Genomic DNA, 21,970 nt, shown 5'->3' on the forward strand with positions numbered 1-21,970 from the left:
TTTTAAGATTCCTCTATTTTCCCCTCCCCCTACACCATGTTTGTGCACTGTCTCCATAAAGAATGTATATAATATGATTGTGCCATGTATTCACAAAAGGTCTCATTCCTGCATATTAAATGTTAATAAATTTCTGTTAATAAATTTAAATGAAAAAGACACAGAGCATTGTCATGTCTGTCAAAATGCACAATGTGTGAAAGGATTTGGGTGTGCGGTGGTGGTGGTGCTGGGAGGGGTTGGGGAGGTGGTGATGTGGGGGGTGGGAGGGGGGAGGGGGGGGTCATGGGTGATGATAACATGAAAATGATTTTTGTGATTTCAAACTACTATTACTACTATTATGTAGGCCAGCCTAGTAAACAGCTGTACCTCAACAACTGATAAACAAATGCAACATAGATTCATACATGGCGTGTTTGTACTACTTTTTCAAATAATATCCCTTTCCTGTTTTTTTTTTTTTAACAGCATCCCATAAATTTTCATCAAAAATTGTAACCTGGATTAAGGTTATTGTTTAAATGTAATTCATTTGGAGAGGTTTAGGGGCTGGTTTCTCGTGAAACCTGCATGAAAGCGTGCTATTGAATTTTCCAAACTGGGTCAAAGGTTCATTTGGGTTTGAGTGCTTCTCTGCTCTTTCATCATGCAGTGCTTTAGTCGAAATTAAATCTGATTTTGCTTTTTTGATAAGAGGGTCTTAAAAGTCTTTCATGGCATATGATATAAAGATTGCAGCATGATCGAGGTGGAGCATTGCTCTAACATTACACATTCCTGTTAACCCATAGCTCTATGGGATTAAAGAAATCTCCCATAATTACCTTCATAGTCTTCTGCTGTCAGCCTTGTCCTTCCAGTATCGTGAGGGGCTGTTCCCTCCTCACGTGCTGGGAAAAAAATGTGATGTTTATAGAGACATGGGGGATCTTAAGACTCCCCCCTAACTTGTTTGATTTCCCCTTCAAGCGGAGCCTTCACTACACATTCCTCTTTGTCTACCTGCTTGAAGTAAGCCCTCTTGAGGGGCTGGGGGTGTTTCTCTTCTGCTTCCAGGTTCACACTTAGCAAATTCGTGCACAGTTCTGTGTAGTTCAAAGTATTTCTATTGGGCATGAGAAGAAAAAAAAACCCCTGTGTTTTATGATGGCTTAATTTGGCTTAAAAATCATTAGCATTCTTTGTAGACTTAGCTCCTTTTTCAGTAATAATCACAAAGTTCATTACGCTAGTGGGAGTCAGGTGCTTTTCGGTACGGTGCAGGCTGGAGGCTGGGAGGGAGGAGAGAGCAGAGGAATAACGAACACAGTCTCATTCATCTCTACACCATTTTGTAATTATGTTCTGTTATGGTCTGTTATGTCAACTGGTCACCACTCATAAACCTAACAGCTGAATGGATGTGTGGCAATAGTGTCCTCCTAAATTAATGCTCGTAAATTATGTATTTCAGTAATTACATGGTTTATTTTGATGACTGGAAAATGTGCAGTCGTGTTGCCTGTTGACTTTGAGGTTTAGATGCATTGTACAGAATTCATTGAAATTCTTGGCACCGTATATGAAATTTACATGAATTCTTGGCACTTTATATGAAATTTACATGAATTCTTGGCACTTTATGTTTGGCTGTAAATAATTCTGTAATATACCTTAAATATGCTCATTAGTGGGCTGTGAGACTCGAGCAGTCTTGCTTTGCTGAGCTGTTCCAGCCGAGTTCCCCCGCCCCACCACTCAGAAGCACTCACACTACATTTCCAGGAATTATTACTACCACGGTTCACTGGTACTCATACACTCCTGCCAGAATTGTGCATTCTTTGAACATGTAAGGTATGCTGTGGTCCTGACTGATCCACACAGTCCCGAGCTAATCCATGGCTGCCTGGGATCTAATGGCCCACTGAGCGTTGGTGAATGAATGAGGATGAGGGATCACTCAACAAATTACATAGTTTAGAAATGACGTTCACACATTCTAGCTAAGAAAAAATTATTTTTATATCAAACCAACTTTTAAACAGTTTATAATTAGAATAATGTATGTGCTAATTGTTATCACACAGAAAGACATATGTAAAGTAGTTTGTATGCTGATTTACAATACAGCAACAATGGACCAATACAAAACAAATAGATAAAACACTCAGATGTCTTGTTTAGATCTAGATGGAGAAAACATCTGAATGCAGCAGACAGAGGACCATCATGCTTTCTTATCTGCCTCCCACATGCAGTCACATGCTGCTGCAGACACAGAGGATCCTGCCCTCTCTCCCTCTCAGCTGTCTGCCTGTGTGTCTCACCCATCCCTGGGCAGCATCCCTCATCCCCTCGTGATCCACTGCGCTCAAGTGCAGCGGCCTGAGAGCTCTCCACTGACGGCGTAACGTGATGTTTTATCTGCTAACACTGCTGATCCACCCACAAACAATAACTCTTTGAATATCTGGGGCAATTCCTTCATAATTTCTAAATGTAGCATAATCCACCTCATTTTAAAACGTATTAATTCGAAATAATGTCAGACAAAATACAATGTACACATGTAGGATCTCGCACTGCAGTGTTTCTGCATGCCCAGATACTGCACAGAAATCTTAATATAGATTGTTTTTCGGGGTGCAGCGGCCTGGGTTTGAATCTGGCCCAGCCTCTTTGCTGCAGGACATGCCCAATCTCTTTCCTCTCCCCTATCAGTGCCTCATAGACTGCATAGACTTCATATCTTTGGTATATTTGGGTATTTTTTGAAATGTTATTATTACTGTATTATTATTTATATAGTCCTTCTTGTTTTATATCCTATTGCCATTGCTGCTGCACCATCCCTATTTCCCTATTTCCCTTTCATTTCAATTAAAGTTTCAAATTATTTATCCTTATTTAATGAACTCTTTTAACTCAAGTTAGGGGGAGAGACCACGCCTGACTCCTATTACAGTTTAGATACAATAAAAATAGTAATACTAATAATGATTAATGATAATGGTCATAGTAATTGTATAAATGACACCCGTCATTTGCACTCTGTCTAAAAACCTTTCACCTCCCCCTTGTCCCCTGTTTTCTTGTTTTATCCTTTCTATCCCTTTAATTCCTTTGTCTCTCTCCTCCTATTCCCTCAATAAACAGCTTGAAACCATCCAAGCTCATAGGTGTGGTCCATACCTGCTGAAATGAGAGGTCGATAGACAACACTCATTACGGCACAGCAGTGGCTCTTTGGGGTGACCGCTGACACAAGCACCGTCTTTAAGTGGACCTTCCTCTGACTCTTCAAAGACTCACATCAATGAGCCTCAAAAGTTCTGGTCAAAGCATTTACTCCCTCTCTCTCAGCACTCCAGCGACTGAAAGGCCTTTACTGCCGTGCCAGATGCCGGGGCCCCCATATCTATTTCTTCTTTCTTATCTCTGCACATGAGATGCAGTGTTGATGCACCCTGCCGCTGGCCTCGGTGCCATATTACTGATGATTTGCTCACAATGAGTTAAATCACTGCTTGCATGGTCTGTATTAAGAATTCCCTCTCATCTCTTATTGGCCCTATCCAAGCTGCTGCATGCTTTGAGTGGGGATGAAAAAACTGACCTTATGGCAACTTCGCAGGTTCATACTGACCCTGACTTTTACCTGCCATTGGGAATGATTGGACCAGACACTGTCAGAGCCATGCAGGAGATGTTATTTTTATCCCGATGCATACTCAAAGACCGAAGTCGCTCCCAGATCATTTCTCTAACCTCTGGGTGGAGAACCATGGATCCTCCCCACGAGGCAGGATTTGCTCTCACAAATAAGTCCTTTTGACGTTTGCATTCCCTAGCACCAGGCTAACCTAAGCCCTGGGCTACATTAAGCCCAGGGCTTAGGCTAGCTGCGGTTCACACTCGCACTTATTAACCCAGGCCTTACAGTAAGCCCTGGGTTAAGGATTCACACTTGAAAATCAAAGCCCAGGGTTAATGTCTTCACAATACTTGTTTGGATTGGACAACAATAATTCTATTACTTTTATGCTCATTTCGATTCACACTGCAGACTTTACAGTGATATGGGAGTGTAGTAAAACAATGAACGATCTTCATTTTTTTGCCTCTCCATTCATGTGTATTGTGTCAATAACATGACCCTGAAAAACATAGGTCTAACTAACTAACTAACTAAAATATGAATACAAATTTACAAACATAATTCAACGAGTATCAAATACAGAAGTATTTCAATAAGAAAGTGGATCCAGTTCACTAGATTTACGTTCTGGGTTTTCCAGATCACCAGATCTCCTTTCTCAGTTAAGAAGACATTTTTTTTAAAGGCAGTCAGCCTTGAAAAAAAGAAAAACTGACCACAAATATGTGATCCTCTTTGAATCATGTTTGCAACTTGTTCATATTTTAGAAATGTGTTCTGAGAGTACACATGAATGGTGACAAACGGAGGATCTGTGATCTGAAGCCCCAACTGAACCTGGTTGTCAGAATAGAGACTAATACTGAGCATAAGAGCCCAGGTAAATGTTATCCTAAACTTTCATATTGCAGCTGCTCTGCTCTGGAGTTTTAAAGCCCTAGGCTAAAGGCTGTATATATATATATATATATATATATATATATATATTTTTTTTTTTTTTTTTTTTTTTTTTTTTTTTTTTACATGGATAGATTATCAACTACACTACAAGATTCACAAGTCTCATTTTGGTGTAGACATTTGAATTATTGTTGTCCAGTTTGGTCCACATGAGTGCAGGTTTGGCTGCCAGTGTAGCTGCACTGTCAAGATGATAGGGGCTAATATGCAGAAAGGCATTTCCACCCTCTTAGATCACATGTGACACTGTTGGTATGAACACTCAACCTGTGCATAGGCACAGATAACATTCAGTGCTCTGCCTCTGGCCATCATCCAAAATTTGTAGATGACCAGGAACTTGTTTTCATCTAAAGCCCCTGGCTTGTTATCATTTGCTCCATTGTTGTGCATGTGATAGTCTCCTCTTCTTACTGTCTTTCCCCAGTCCACAAGACCAGTGTTCACTCTGCCTGCAGACATATCGTCTGTGTAGCTTTGGTCCTCTGATGTCAGATGCAACAGTGAATCCAGACCAGGTGACTGAGCTCAATGGGAAACATTGTCCTTACAGATTGTGAGAATAAAAAAGGAAGATGCTGAAATTCCACTGAAAAGAATCACTTATGTCAGCAGCAGCTGTTACTTTGCTACAATGATGTCTTTGAGAGAGTACTGTGATGAAAATACATTAATATCATTCATTTTATTTCATTCAACAGTTAGATTACTTTCATAGGGGAAGTCTTAAGTGGCGGGAATTTGTAATTACTTAGGCCCCATTAGTCTGGTTCACTGGCCTTTACTCATGGATGGCAGGATATTAAAACCCTAATCTGATCAGTTGTGTTGCATCAAAGGAAAATGTATAAAAGTTAACAGTTTTTCTCACAAACATGAAAGGTTTAAGGCCACTGTCCAGTTGATCCTATTTTAGCCATAATCAGGGATTTATCTGTAGACATGAGCTATGTCTGGACCAAGTCTTGTTTTAAAATTAGGGCCATTTGACACAACTGAATGAGCAGTAACTCCTGAAATGTGAGGATACTTAACTGAACATTTATTACTAGGATTTTACCCAGAATCAACTTTCTCATTCAAATAATTATATTATGAGAATTCAGCGGTCAGTGTATAAAAAAAGACCACCTCCTCCTTATGTGATCCTCTTTGAATCATGTTTGTAACTTGGTCATGTTTGAGTTAGAACTGTGTTTTTGAGAGTCATTTTGTGAATGAAATACACTGGAAAGGGAGGTGAAAAATGGAAAAATTTGTGAGCCACAGCAAGTGAACCTGAGTGTCACAATAATCAGAAATCAGAATCAGAAATCAAAAAATGTATTGATCCCCAATGAGAAATTGGGTAAATACAGGGTTATATAGAGCTTAAGATCACATTCAGGTAAATATATTACAAAACATTCATATTACGTTAATGTCACAATGCAAGTAAATGAACGCTCATGTCAAAGAAATTTTGTATGGACACAGGATATAAGTTACTCTTTTACTTAGACAAACTTTCAAGTTATTCTTTGACGGTCTGTGTCTAATCTTCCTGCCCTGGCTTAACCCCCTCCAGCCCATGCTCTCCTGCCCTAATGCACGCACACACACACACACACACACACACACACACACACACGCACAATATCTACTGAACTTGTATTTGAACCTGTGTTGAGGGACTGCTGAAGTTAAGAGAGCTGGCCAGATGTGTCCAATTTGAGGAATGCTAAGCTTAGAAAGTTAAAAAAAAAAAAAAAAAAAAGAACCTGTATGTGATATAAAAATATAAAGAAATGTTATTTTGTAATAAATGATTTGTCCATGCTTTTTGCAGAAGTGTGATTAAAGAACTAGCACACATTATATGCACCAATGACAAATCATAACCATCTCAAGATAACATAAGCAATGAAAGGAGAAAAGAGCTGTGTTTATAGTCAAAGATGTAAATTTCTATGCCCTACAGCCTTTAGCGATGTCTTGGGAAGGCTTATGTGGTGACCCCTCTGACCTGTCTGACCTCTCCTTACCCAAATCTGTTAAGCTGACTTGTTCACTCATGAGGGGTTAAGCTCAATGATTCATACACGAGTTGAAAAGAAATGAGAACAAACTAAAATGACAAATAATACAATTCATGCAGTGTAATAGTAATAGTAATAATAATAATAGTAATAATAATAAAGAAACTAAAGAATTTAAGGAATTTAATCAGAACAACTTGGCATATACACTCAGTGGCCACTTTATCAGGTCCACTGTACAATCTAAAGCAGTTCAATGTAACAGCTCTGCTATAAATTCTACCTTTTAACAAAGTTTATAATGCTCAGTTTTTGTTGACCCTGTGGAGAATGTGGAAAATTAATTCTATGTTTATTATTGAAGTTGTAGTTTGCAGAGGTCTTGTACTGGACTACATTATATTTTGAGGTGTTTCTAATTTTTTCCCCTCCTTATTTATAGACATGAGGGGAACAGAATAGTGGAAACACCTCTTCATAAAATGCAGTCCAGTACAACAGCACCACTAACCATGAGCTCAGTGCCAAATACAGAATTGAATGAACACTTCTATTACTGTGACAAAAAGAAAATCTGAGCATTATAGGCATCATAAAAGTAAACTTTACGGCAGAACAGTTGTATCAGATTTTATTAGATTGTGCATGTCTACCTAATAAATTGGCCACTGAGTGTGTACATTTTTCACTCACATTTTTTATGGGATTGTGCAACTGAAACTCATTGCTTAACTGGTCATACAAAAACTGGGTACAATCTATCTATCTATCTATCTATCTTTGCTTAGTTCATGAAATCAGCATGAAGTGTAGTGCTCTTTCTACCAGTGGAATTAGGAGACAAGGGTGGGACGCAGAGGTGGGCGGAAGTGCTTCACAGGGATGGAGAGTGCTGTTGAATAGGCAAGTTTGCCATCAAGTGTTAATTGCTGGAGTACAGCGAGTCTGCCACTCCCCCTGGCCCTCCAGATCCACTATACTCCAGGGCTTTCCTTTCCTTTGCTGCTGAGCAGAAAAGAGCAGAAGGAGCACCTCCGCCTCCCTCGTCTGAACCATGTCACTGTGCTGAACCTAACACGATACACACTCGCATTCTGATCCATAGCTGGTGTCAGAATGAAATTTTTCCCCCTGGGATTGTCAACCTGAATTTCTTGTGATTTTTGTCATTATATTAACACCACAGCGCTCATCACCACCACCACCATTGTCATCATCATCATCATCATCACTGACATCGTCATCATCATCATTACTGTCAGCTGTCTTCAGTTTGTTCTCGAGGTAAGTTGTCTGATGACTCACTCTGTCTCTCCTCTTTGTGTTAAGGTTTTGCTTTCCCAATCCAGTTTCTAAAGTAGAGTTGGTATTTTTTTTTTGTTTTTTTTTTGGACAGATAAGATCTAATGTAATCAGACAATATTGAGTTTCTTTGTTCTTTGACTCGGTGTAGAGAGGATTTACACAACTGCATTACACTAGTGTGCTTTGTTTTAGGAGAGTTTAGGAATTATTTCCTAATAATACTTCACAGTGCCACTTCACTAATGCTCAGCTTTGTAAAAAGCCCTTTCACTGCAGTAATAAGATGATCAAAAAGAAAGTGTAGGTGGTGCGTTATGCAATTACATGGCACTCTAAACAGACATTTATTTTAATAATAATAACAAATGACGATAAATAAATAAGTAACATAGATGTTCCTAGATATTCCCTTGTGAAATAACTTGTAGTTGCTGTCATCACTAACTCTGCTTATGATAAGTTTAATATAGCTGAGGGATGTAAGGACTTAATCAATGTGCTGCTACGCTTTTTTACTTTGTAATTGGTGCAAAAAACAGTGAACAAATTTAAGAAAACTGTTTGTCTTTCCAAGAAAATTCAACCCAGAGGCAAGATATCATATGAAAGAAACTATTATTCTGTCTAGTGAAACACATTAGAAACATTTGCTAGGGATATTATCTGTATTTAACAACACGAGTGACCCGAGTGAGCATTTTTTAATGAGAGAATTGTGGTACACGTGACTGCTCACTCATTCAGTTTTTTTATGTGTAATAAGACCCAATTATAAACAGACAATGATTAATTACAACCATTTTTACCATTTACCTAAGCACTTCTGAACTAAGCCTTTATAACAATACAAAAACCATAAAAAAGAATTCTTATATGATAGGTCTTACTAAGATTGGATAAGGTAGCTATTTTTTAAACATACAATGCACATTGCCAGAAGACTTCAAACAGTTATTTGACCCTATACCCCTACATTCTTCCTCTGTGCTTCTTGACAGGACTGCAGTCCTATTCCTCATGTGAGTATTTTAGTGGTAAGCTGAAAAAGTCACACGTGAGTTACCCTGGAGCCTCACGTGTGAGCATTAATCCCGCTAAATTCATGTAGTCTTTGTGTTGACAAGGCCCACATGTTTCTATGCATACCACAGCTGATCTCACCCACTGACCCCATGTGACAGTTTGCGAGGCAGTCAGCTGCTGTAAGTGCATGTCACCCCCCATCATGTACACTGCAGGTTGACTGGAACTTGTACTGCATGACAAAAACATTCCTCATCACCCTTGGCCTTGGGGAAAGGCTACTCAGAACATCAGTGACCTAAAAGTAAATGATTTGTGCTCTCATCTCACTGCAGCATCTTGTAATGTACTGCTGACCCGCACAAGTCAAGTGCTGTCACAAGTCGAGTTAGGGTATGGCAGACAACGGGTATATGGTGTTTGTTAGGACTTTTGGTATGAATCAAGTCATGCAGAAGAAAAAATAAAATAGGCACAGTTTGCTCTTCAAGGATGTATTTTAAAGGAATACTCTAATCTTTTCTGCAAAATACCATTTTTCCGACCCACTTGATACCATTTTCACCTCTGTGCGTCCAGTAGTTTTGCTCCTATTGGTAGCATTTTGTGTTAGCTTAGCATAAAGACTTGAAGTCTATGGGAGTCATTAGCCGAGCTCTGTCATAATGTACTGTGTATTTGAAATACACAACTAGGAATTTTAAAAATGTTAATCTGTGTTGGATATTCTGGATATGCTTTCAGTGGTGCATGGATCACTGCAACAGACGAAAGGATAAATGTGTTCAGCGGTTACAGTACCTCCATCTAACTTCTCCAGCTAAGCTAATGACTCCCATAGACTTCAAATCTTTATGCTAAGCTAATACCAAATGCTACCTATAGGAATCAAACCAAATTTCACATGTCAAAATGCAACGTGACACATAACATCTAACATGACACTGGTTCTGCATTCCCTCCAGCTGTCTCACCATGTACTTGGAGAACAAGAGCAACCTGGAGATGGAAATGTCCCAGACGTCCAGCCAAGGTCACCAGGGCCGAGGCAGCCTGAGAGCGCCAGAGGCCGTGGCGGGAAACTTCGGAGAGCTGCGTCTGCTGCAGGGCATCTCGGACAGGAGAGAAACTCAGAAACTGCAGCAGTCAGCTGTCCTGCCCTCAGGACAGTGTGTCATCCATGCTGAGGGCTTTGTCCCTGTTCGGCAGGAAGACGGGTACGTAACATCAAAGTCTGCTTTCTCACACACATTAATGCACAAGAGGAGCCGGTGGTTTACTGAGAGGACGCCTCTGACATGCAGCTAACACACTGGCTCAGTCGAGCCTTAATGTGCACAGCCAAAGAGCCGCTTGAGAGCGAAAGTTTAGAACCTGAATGAAACCTGAATGACAAGGAAAAAGTACTGTGCAAAATATAAACGAGTAAAAAAGTAAAACAGCTGGATTGCACTTTCCAGTTAGTAGCAAGAGTGTTAAGCTTAATAATATCAGCTAAATCCTTTCTTACCTTAATTGTTGGATTGAGTTCATTATGTCTTCTCTTACTGAGATCTTCTATATGTTTTCTTTTTTCACAGACATGTATGATTTATTTACCTGACATGTTTCGGTGTTTGACTTCTGCCTTCATCAGAGTGTCACATAGTCTGATGAGACACATATAGAAAACCTTTCTTACCTTTTTTTTCATGGGGTTCAGTCTAGCTGACATTATTACATGTGCAATCTAACTAGCTTATCTAGCTTTAGGTCAGTAAGGTTAGTTTGAACTAAAAGAGGTTTTATTTTTCAGCTGAAGCATAGTGCTGGTTTTATAGCATCTCTTTTCCTATCTCTTACCCTTTTAATTAAGTTAGGCTTCAGCCAAGAAAATGTTAATATCTCCTCCCCTCCTGCTCCCCTGCCGGGTTTTATTTAGCCAATGAGATTATTCCTACCTCCAGATAAGCTTTACCCCTGTGAAATATTTTGTTTGTAATTATCATCCCAATTTGCTTAGTGAATGTGTGTTAATGTTATGTCATGCAGAACAAAACACCAAGAATTTCAGTTTTTGTTTTTATGACCAAAGTCCTACATAAATAATTGGTGATATATGCCATATTTTTCCCAGTGGAGGTGTGCTCTGCTTTAAAAATAACTTACCTCAGAACACTTTTCACTTTCAGACATAAAAGCACTGCTGATTGTTTGTACCACACATATAGACCAAATCTCATTACACATGCCTCGTCTGTCAGGTATTCTAGTGGATGTATGAAAAGATGTGAGAAACAGTGGAATGTTCTTTGTGCAGCAGTGATATTCACACACCGCAAGAGTTGAGTGCGTGTGTGTCTGTGTGTATGTGGTGGAGGGGGGTGTTAATCTCAAGCCTGTGGCTGTGACGTTATTGGGATTAAGCAAGGGAATTTTTTGCTTCATGCACAAAGTCAAACTTCCACATGATGAAGGGTGTGATACTACTGTTTCTTTGGTGTCTTCTACAGCCCTAGCCATACACGGCTGGTTAACTTTTAGCTGCTTTTTTACATTTGGTTTGTGATTACTGAGTTTATCTTTACAGTGGCAGTACACAGATACACATGTACTAACATATTTATTTAAATGTATCAGTGTTCGCTGACCAGTTTCTTTTGATTGTAGTCCCTGGTTGTCATGGTAAAAACTATCAGAATGAAAAATAAAATAAAACTGTGAAAAAGACTTAACAGAGTTTCATGCAAAACACAGGTATAGCACAATGGAAGATGAAGCGACCTCATGCAGATCATGTAGCAGTTGTACGCAGACATTTAAGAGTAGCAAACTGAGCAGAGCCATTATGTAAACTGAATTACACAAAAAATACAAAAAAAAAAAAAAAAAAGAAAACAAAAACAAACAAACAAAAAATACAAAAAAACAAAAACAAAACAGATTTGGTGAGGAAACCAGGACTAAGGATTGTGCTCACATAACTTGTTGTGTTTAGCCAAGTTTTTAACTTGTGTGTTACTGCTTACTAGTTACTACAGGGAGAGCAACTGCATATACGAGTTTCCACAAATAAGAGACTGGGAAAACAGGGTTGGAGTGGGCAGAGGAGGGCAGGTTTGTGTGTGTGGGTGTGTAGAGTGATTGAGGATGATGATGATGATGACGATGATGATGATGATGATGATGATGATGATGATGATGATGATGATGATGATGATAGTACTACTACTACAACTATTACACAGCCTTAACCCTAACCAATGTAGGGCTGAGGGAACATATGACTAGTGCTTGGAAAGTTAATAGTACAATCTTAAAATCAGTACAAAGGGTAAGACGTGTAGAGAGGATAGCATGTGGGCAGTGTGGTCCTGTCTTTTGGTATTAGTCAACAGCCTTGCAGCTGCATTTTGCACTAACTGTAGTCGAAAGAGGGATTTCTGACTAAAGAAGTTGCAGTAGTCTAATCAGGATGATAGAAAGTGCATATCACCCACCTTCTCAAGAAGTTCTCAAGATCAACAAATGATAAAATGGATTTTGTTTTAGAGATGTTCCTCAGCTGGAGGAAACATCACTTAACAACTCGCTTTATCTAGTCACTGAAGAAAAGTTGGAGTCAAACATAGCACCCAGCTTTTTAGCAACATATTTGGCACTGTGAAACAAGCTGCACAAGCTCCTTAGAGTTTGGTGGACCAAATGATTTCTAATTTGTTCTCAATTAACTGGAGAAAATTTGTTGATACAACTGAGTGTTGGCAAGGCAGGCTGCAACATTAGGGAAACTAGTGGGACCAGTATAGCTGAGAATCATAGACCTGGCAATGAACTGAAACATTATGCTAGCAGATGAGTTGATGTAGTGAAAGCATGTACAGAGAAAAGAGCAATGGACCCAGAATAGACCCTTGGGGAACACCACATGTGAAGCTGGCTAGAGATGATGAGGCTTTTCCAAGAACAACAGAGAAAGTTCAACCACTACAGTAGGATCGGAGGCAATTGAGGGCTTCATCAGTTCCACTGGCCCAGTTTGCCAGGTGCTCCTGTAGGATGGCACGGTCAGCTGTATCAAAGGCTGCACTGAGATAGAGCACGACTAGGGTTGAGCAATCACCAATATCAGCTCCAAGGAGAAAGTCACTGGTGAGTTTAATGAGAGACGTGTCTGTGCTGTGGAGGGCTCTGAAACCTGACTGGAATATCTTAAAATGTGGTTATTGCTCAGAAATGAACTGAGCTGAGTGGAAACTATTTTCCACTCAGTCAGACAAAATGGACCGGTTGAGGATCTTGGGCCCAATGAGTCAAACAGTATGTTCACTCAGGAGGGATAATGGCATTAGTTTTGCAGCCTCAGCAATTCATCAATTATGTGTACTGTATATCTGAAAAGAGTAAGGTTTTGGTTATTTTTTCTTTACTTGGTGTTGAACATTGCATTGGAACCAAGAATAATACTGAGGGGTTGTATGGCATACACTGTGTAGATCAGTAGTTGGACCTTGTGGATCTTTTAAAACAGCCATTGTCATCTACAATTCTTTCCAATTTCTGGTGCCAGTTGCTTTCTGTTGGGGCTCAGTATCCTTTTAAGACTCTTCCGTAAAGTGTAACCATCCAGTCTGCCCACCCAGTCACATCTAGAGGACAGTAACAGAGTCATGACAAGGAAAGAAGTGGGCCAACATTTGTAGACTTGCAGTAAATCTCTTTATAGTTGTATAAGAGTATCGAAGAGGATTAAAGTGGCAGATTTCTCTAATGTAATCTACTCCCTTATCCAAAACCCTTGCCACATCCAGCAGAGCATAGAATCAAACCACTCAACTGTCTGCTCCCTGTAGTATTTTTGGTAATACAAGCTAGACATGTAGAGATCAACCAGACAAGCAGTGGTTTATGTATCACTGGAAATTGTCTCTTTTACAAGAGGATAATTGAATTAACAAAACCATCAAGAAAATGTTATGCAATGCAAATGTGCAACTATCATTTCCTAGATACCTACAATTATACAACAAAAGGCTGATACACAATTCAAAACAAAACAAAACAATGTGCAAAAGCACTTTTTGGGCTTGCTGTGTTTAAGCTTCCGTCCCTTTGACAGCCAGAGGGTAAAAGCCCTTCAAGATTATGAGATTAGCTGAGGGAGTCTTTTAATTGGCCATTTCACAAAGATTTCCATCTCACATAGTTTTGACTCAGTGGGTTGGTATTCCATTACATAACTCTTCTCATGACATATTTACTGTTGTCAAGATAATTGCTGGAAATGATATAGTGTTTGATAGAATAGTAAATGGTCTACTGACTGTTTCTGGAGATGGTATATTAAATGAAAAATAAGCAGCCTTATGGCAAAGGACAGCACTGCTATGTCTGTAATTTCCACATCAAAAACTCCAGCATCTTTTAAGTGTGTGTTTGTGTGCATTTTGAGTTAGAAATGAGGATTCAGAGACAGAGCAGGCATGCATGTGAGTGAATGTGAATCTTGAATGAGACCCAGCTGTGATGTTCCTGAGGGAGGCAGCCTGCAGGAGCCATCCAGGACACAGTGCAGCAGCAGATTGACAAAAAGATACTTTAACAATCTCCTGGGCTGTCAAGTCACCAGCTGCTCACCCAGCTCTGTGCCACCCGTGGGTTACAAAGGCCTTGATAAACTTCTCTACCCACTGACTGACAGTTATGGCTTGTGTCATGACCCAGCTCAAAGTCATACCAATAAGAGGACTAACACACCAAGTAATTAAAGTTAACCAAAATGTGTTAAGAAACTAATCAGTGCAAAACAAATTTATTGTGAATGCAGGGTGTTATGTGTGCCAGTGAGTGTGGTGTGTGTTGGATGCAAAAGCAAAGGCTAACCAAACAAAATAAAACCCTGTCTATGGCCAGGACAGATAATAAAATGGGGGGAGCGCCCCAAGAGAAAAAGTGGAGGAGTGGGTTGTTTGAAGCTGGGGCACCAAATGAGTAGGGAGAGAGCAAGCTTCCCCAGGGCCTATAAGAGTTGCCCTCAGACTGACCCAAAGGGCTGTCAGCACCTGGAGGATGTGCACATAGAGCACATAGAGTTTATGGTATAGCTGTGCTATACCATAAACAATAGCACAGCTGATCAAAGGCTTGGCTGTCACACGCAGCTGAGACTTTCTCAGTTAGAGTCAGGGTTCACACTAAGGCTGGGCATATATCGATACTGTATTGATATTGTGATAAGAAACTAGATATCATGAGGGATTTGGGATATTGATATGGCATCAGTATTGTCTTTTCTTGTTTTTTTCCCCTGGTTTTAAAGGCTGCATTACACTAAAGGAATGCAATTTGTCTGAGCTTATTAGACTGTTTTAGCTGTTCTATTATTTATCTGTATTTGCGTGGTTGTCATATCCAAATGACTAATGATTGTTTATCACAAACCTCATGTAAATATTTTTTTGGAAAACACAATTTGTCATTCCTACAATATCTTTGCAATTGGGGTATTTGGTCAAAAATATTGTGATATTTAGGTTTATCGCCCAATCCTAGTTCGGACAAACATACTGATGTTCAGTTTTTGATAAACACTGATATGGATTCTGTTGTTTATGATTTTAACTCATTTTATTCTGTTGGATTTTTCTTCCAGACACAGTTTCAGTGTGCTTAACTTTCTCAAAGGGAAAACGAACCAGGCCAACCTCACTGAGAGGTCACCCCTGTTGAGATTCTCTCAGGATGACAGGTCGGTAAATCCTCAACCTTATCCCAGTGCAACTGGAAACCTTTCAGAGCAGCTATACATGATGATCTGCGGAGGCAACTGTTCATACAGCTGAACCTCACTCAGCCTATCTAGTACCTAGTAGCTGTGACATAATTTTTTCAGATAAAGGGGATTATGTTTTTTGCTTTCATCTCAGGCATGTAATATGAAATAGAATTTCGTGATGTCAGTGTGACTTGATGAGATGGCTCAACTTATAACATCACATTACACTGATTCAATTCATTGTTCTATACAACTTGTGTAATGAAATTGTGATTATAGCACCGTGTTGGTCCACTTTTTGATCAGTATTTGGAGCATTTTATCATTTAAGAACTTACATCCATAGCAGTATCCTCTGAAAAGAGCACAATGTATCACTGATAGTGGAATTTTTGAGTGTGGTTATGCCAGAGTTTTGATGATATCTTTTCTTTTCAGTATAACTTATATGACCCTGCATGACCCCAACTTCATGGGAAGGGATGAGCCTTGGGACAACAGCTCCTTGGACCTGGAGAGGAGATATCGGCTTGGGAGTGAGGTCACCAGCCTGTCGTTGTCCCGCTCCAGCTCCTCGGAGAAGACCGACCCCCTGGACAACCTCAATCTGAATTTTAAACTTAACAGTAGCGTAAAGTGAGTTTCTTCCTCTTCCTCAGAATTGGCCTTACAATGCTGATAGAAACTTCAGACCATGCAAAAACTCAGATTGGTTGTGGGTTCCAGTTACTGAAATATACGGCCATACTGTGTGGTAATGTAAACACATTTTTATCTTTTCAGGTGCTGCTTCAAGGTCTCCAAAATTGCCAGTATCTTTACGATCGTTGTTCTCTGCACTGTAAGTAGATGTCTCAGCTACTGTATGCTGATTAGCACTGGCCTATCACATGCTGATAAATGCAAATAACTATTATAGAAAGACTATCTTACTATTATCTGCAGTAAAGAATATTAAGTAGAAGTGACAGCATGCTTTCTCCAAAAAAAAAAAATGCCTTTACATTTTAGAGATAAACTGTATTTATTACCTTAACGTGTATATTTAGTACATATATTTTACTTCAGCCTTTTTGGCACTCTATATTTATCATGGTAAGTAATCGTGTGAAACTAGTGAACTGATTTTACTACATTTGTTGTGGTTTCAGTTGTTCTTCAGCATGTATCCAGATCGAGACAACCCCTGGAGGATGCTAGCAGTCTCATCAACAGAGAGTTTCTGTATCCTTTCCTGTTGCATATGTGTTTTGCCTGAGCTTCGTTTAGACCCACAGAACTTTATTGTAAATTCTAACAGAGAGCCCAAAGTTCACAAAGATGCCAAATATGTCTTGCTGGATTATAGGGAAATGTGTATAAAATGATGCATAAGATATATAGATATTTTTGAGATGTAATGGTTCAGCTGTAAAAAAGTGGCATCTTGAGGTTGAATGTTTCACTCAGTATAAACATGATGTGGCTTCAGTGAAGCGCCACAACCAGAAAATACAGGCAATGCGCCATTGCCTGTATTTGAAGCTACATATGGTGAAATCTACATATGGTGAAATTTAAGGGAAATTACAGTTCAAGAATTGAGCTCTCTTCCAAACTAATAATAAAAAAGAAACAAAACAAAATTGTGATACTAATACCCATCAAGGAGCTGCATCTGTGAAAATGAATAAGTGTGAGTTTGTTTTTCACCTGTTGCATATAAATGAACTCTATATTATTACAGATATCTTCCTGGTCCCTGTTACAGTCACCATGTCCATCATTTCCTCGTTGCTCTTCTTTGTAGCTGTGTATACATAAACACTGTCTGTGGCTCCTGGCAGACTGAAGGCTGTCTAATGCAGGCTGGGCTGTCACACACCACAGGGACAGCTTATTTCAAAGATGAGGTGCAGCGGTAAAAAGGGTGCCTCAGTTGCCTAGTGAACCAGACCTCCCAGCCAATTTGGAGTCAAAGAGTGCCTTAGAGGCACAGGCTCATAAATTTAGCTGCGGGTCACTCTGCCCTCTCTTATCTCCACTTTCTGTGCTCCCTAATGTACAAGAAATACAAAAAAACCCTGTAAAAATTGAATGTCATTCACCTTTCAAGCACAAATAGATTCAATGCATCAGTTTATCAGCATTTTTTCTTGACGGTCCATGTCCCACAGCAATGAACCTGACAGATTTCCGTGACAATGCTTTGTTAAAGCTGCAAGTGGGAGGGCCTTTCACAGGAGGGATGGTTGACCTCACCACTCAGGAGTACATCCTGATCCAGGTCGAGCAGACTGAGGAGGCCGGGCGCAGAAGGAGAGCTCAACAGGTAAGAATATCCATATAACTTCTGGATTGGGGATCAGAATAGCATTTGGAGGCGTTCCCTACACATTGCTTCACCTTTGCATCACCTGTTGTGTTGTTTATTCCTTATGGAGTGACATCCAAATGATAATTGCCATTTCTCTTTTGTGAACAGGTGATTCATAACTGGACCATTCCTCTACATAGTGAACGAAGTGACCAGATACTACTAACAAACACATTTGAAATGCTCAGCAGGTACCTGAAACACTACATGACTATTTACAGTACTGAAATTTGCTTGTTTGGAGATTAATTTTTAGTGTGCTCAAGGACTTTAATAGGTTTGGAGGCATTTATAATGTCTAATGTCTTACGTACACTGTATACTGCTCTATGCTGCTGCTGTTTCACCTCAGTTTCCCTCCAGGGATGAATCAAGTACCAATCTAATCTAATCTCCCTTGTCGTGTGGATTATTTTGGCCAGAAATGTCAGTGTCAAGTCATTGTTTCTTTAACTGATGACTTGATGATTCACTTTGCAGACATTCTGGTTGTAGGTTTAATCCACTGGGCAGATTTTCGTAACCGGTTGTATCTGTCAGATTTCAACATCAGAAACAACACATCATTTCATAATATCATCAGTGTTGCTTCGATCAATCAGACTCTGAATTATATTCCAGATTAAACAGTTAGTTCTTCTGAGAACACAGTCATGACACAATGGATAGATATTTCAGTAAAAATCCAGAGGAAAAGCATTCAGCTCATTGTTTGTGCCTTGGTGTTTTCTCTCCTCGCAGCGGCCCCATCGTCATCACAGTTCAGGCTTTCCTGCAGGATAATGAGGTTGTGCCGCTGTCCATGACCCACCAGTCTCTCTATGTCAGTGTGGAGACCCAGGTGGCCATAGCTGGAGTCATCCTGGCTGGTGTCTATGTCCTCATCATCTTTGAGGTAAAGGGCCCATAAAGTTTGCTCTCTCTTTGGATACTGATCAGGTTCATGTATCATGCTGTGTTCATGTGTTTTGCAGCATCAGAGAAACTCCCACATCAGTGAAAAGCTCGTTTATTTTTCCAGCTACCGTGCTCCATAATAACAATAAGATATGATACATACACTTTATTGTCTGTATTGTGACCTCAGAGTGCCACAGTACCACTAACACAACAGGATTGGCTTATACGTATTGATATTTTGCAAATCATCTTCAATCATTCACAGATCTTTAACTAGATATTTAAAAGAGATTATCAAATAATTAACATGTTGTTACCAAAAGGCAATCAAGAAGGCGGCTTTGATTTATATTATGTATTATTAAAATTAATCAATTTCTTCTTCTTCTTCTTCTTCTTCTTCTTCTTCTTCTTCTTCTTCTTCTTCTTCACCTTCTTCTTCTTCTTTTCATTGTTGTTTTTCTTATTATTACAAAATGATAATATAATAAAATATATAATCTATATATTTGTCAGCATATGATAAATTAACAATTAAGGTGTGATTATATTCTAATTTGTTATTTATCAGTAAACAGTGTAAATTAACTAATCATCAATGAGTTTATTATCTCCTGGATTTTTGATTAATGAATATTAATTAATTACTGAAAAATTAATGCTTAATGTCATTAGTTATCATTATCAGTGTTACCCACTCCATGTCCCAGTACAGTTTATTTTGAGCAGACTTTAGTTTTGATTCGCCTACTTCTTCACTCGCAATTTTCACCCATTTCCACTGAGTGTTTGATTTTAATTAAATGGACTAATCTCCCTGAGCATGACAAGGTGTGAACTTGCTAAGCTGTGATGGCGGGAGCAATTCCATGACGGGGCAGTCGACACCGGGCTGCGAAAGATGACAGTTATCAACAGTTATGCTGCGCGCAGACGCTCGTGTGTCATCTCTGCGACTGGCAGGCCTGCTCATTGAAACTGTCTATTTAATTGAAAGGACAGGGGATTTCTCCAAGTGAAGTGCGTACAGTGCATGGCTATTCAGACATGGTCAAAAAAAAGGACATATTCTCTGCCTGTCCTGGCCTCAGATGTCATCCAATTTCAGTTCTGTGAGCTATGTGCTTGTCAATGTCCAACCCTGCTAGAGTTTTTTTTTTCCTTCATGAAACTTTTGTCAAGCCTAATATGAGCCTGACAGAGGCTAGCTGACAATTGTTTAGGATCTTGTAATATTCTATATGTCTGCAGATGATATATTGGAAATAAGTGACACAGGGTGCAGGCAGACTACTGGTAATGGCGCACCATTTTTTCCTATTTTTGGAGGACACTTTACTGCAGTGAGTTCTCAAGTCCACCAGCTATTTCAGGAAATGCCATTTTTCCTCTACTTATTTTTGATAAAGCCGCTGAAATAAAAGGAAGATGGTTTTTCTCTTCTTTATCCAGTATCTAAGGAGGATGGAGTCTGACATAAAGTACTTTAGACAAAGTCTTTAGAGTGTCTGTCATTACTCATCCTGAGTGACAAGACCCAGTTTAGTGTTGAACAGTATAGCGAGGTCAGCTGTAAGTACTTTGAGTGGAAGACAATTATTGTCATTCACATCAGATGGCATTACTGTATTACTGACAAAAGAATTAACATACAAAAAATGTCTCTTTTTCCTGCCAGTGCCTTTAACCAAAATCTAATAGTCTTTTATGACATAAACAAAATTTAGTTTGGTTGTTCTTTGTCTTCATTTTCAGTATTTCAGTATTTTTCCCCCTCTCTATTTTTCCTCTCTCTAATATTACAGGTCTTAGAGGAACATGAAATCAAGTAAACATGAACAGATTTTGATGATTATAGTTTGATTCTGTAATTGGACATCAGTTGGGGCCAGTCTTTGGATTCATTCTGCTCCAGGTCTTGACTCACATCTTAAAATCTTGGAGCCATTTTATAGTGTTGACAAAAGTTAAATATTTGGAGAGGAGAATTTCTGTGTGGCCTTGGATAGGAGAATTTTTGATTAAAAAAAGAAGAAGCATTTAGGAAACCACAGTAACAACACCTAGCAGTAATAACTCCCAATACTTTTCTTGCTGGCATCTCATGTACATCAATGCAAAGAAGAAGATCCTAGTCACAGCTTCCTCGCCAGCCTCAGTATTTGCCAATATGCATAAGACGGCCCACTTTTGGAAATTATTGTGATGAAATGAAGATGTCAGGGGAGCGGCAGGGCTTTGCTGCCTGGCAATACAGCCATGCTCATAATAGGCCTCAATTTTTAATAATGGTTGCATCATACATATCTATGGTGAGAGAGCCTGGTGGATCAGAGTGGCTGTGAAGATCATCATAAAATTGTCTTGTGTCCTTGTTGTGTCCTTGACATTCTACTTTTCTGGATATTTCACCGAGACAACAATGGTAGACACTCTCATGTTAGACCTCACAGCCCACGTTTCATCAACCATTTGGATCTGCTTTTGGGCTTCAGAATATTTAGATTAAAGCAGCTACAAGGAGTTATTTAACTGGTTATGAAACCCTCTCAATTTAATATTGATGTCTCCATATGGCCTACTTCAGCAAACGAGACCATCTGCGAGAAGATTGGCTGTTTTTATATAGTTATTCTAAATGCCTGACCGAGTCCTAACGGAATCAGAAAAAAAAAATGATTTAATGTAAATGTCTGTATTTACATTTTGTTGACATTGTGGAGAATGTGTCAATTTAATTCTATGTTTATTATTGAGGTTGTAGTTTGCAGAGGTCTTGTACTGGATTACATTATATTGAGAGGTGTTTCTAATTTTTTGTCCTCACTATTTATATACAGTTAGGGGGACAGAATATGTCCCCCTAAATAAATAAAATGTAGTCCAGTACAACAGCACGACAATCTATGAGTAAACTTTATGGCAGAACAGTTGGATTGGATTTTATTAGATTGTATAGGAGTACCTAATAAAGTGGGCTAGTAAACCTGTGGGTTAGCCTCATGCTAACA

General features: G+C 39.3%; 1 protein-coding gene across 1 annotated transcript in view; it reads left to right on the forward strand.

The window, feature by feature from the left end:
- The first annotated feature begins 16,151 nt into the window (after positions 1–16,151).
- oca2 (oculocutaneous albinism II) overlaps positions 16,152–21,970 on the forward strand; it is a 49,559-nt gene continuing 43,740 nt past the window's right edge. Inside the window, exons 1-6 of the mRNA XM_030049887.1 lie at positions 16,152–16,339; positions 16,487–16,544; positions 16,855–16,927; positions 17,860–18,014; positions 18,168–18,250; positions 18,801–18,954. Of these exons, the coding sequence (XP_029905747.1) occupies positions 16,152–16,339; positions 16,487–16,544; positions 16,855–16,927; positions 17,860–18,014; positions 18,168–18,250; positions 18,801–18,954 (711 nt within the window). The remainder of the gene's footprint in view (positions 16,340–16,486; positions 16,545–16,854; positions 16,928–17,859; positions 18,015–18,167; positions 18,251–18,800; positions 18,955–21,970) is intronic.

This window comes from Myripristis murdjan, chromosome 4 (assembly GCF_902150065.1).
Source record: "Myripristis murdjan chromosome 4, fMyrMur1.1, whole genome shotgun sequence".
NCBI classification, from domain to species: Eukaryota; Metazoa; Chordata; class Actinopteri; order Holocentriformes; family Holocentridae; genus Myripristis; species Myripristis murdjan.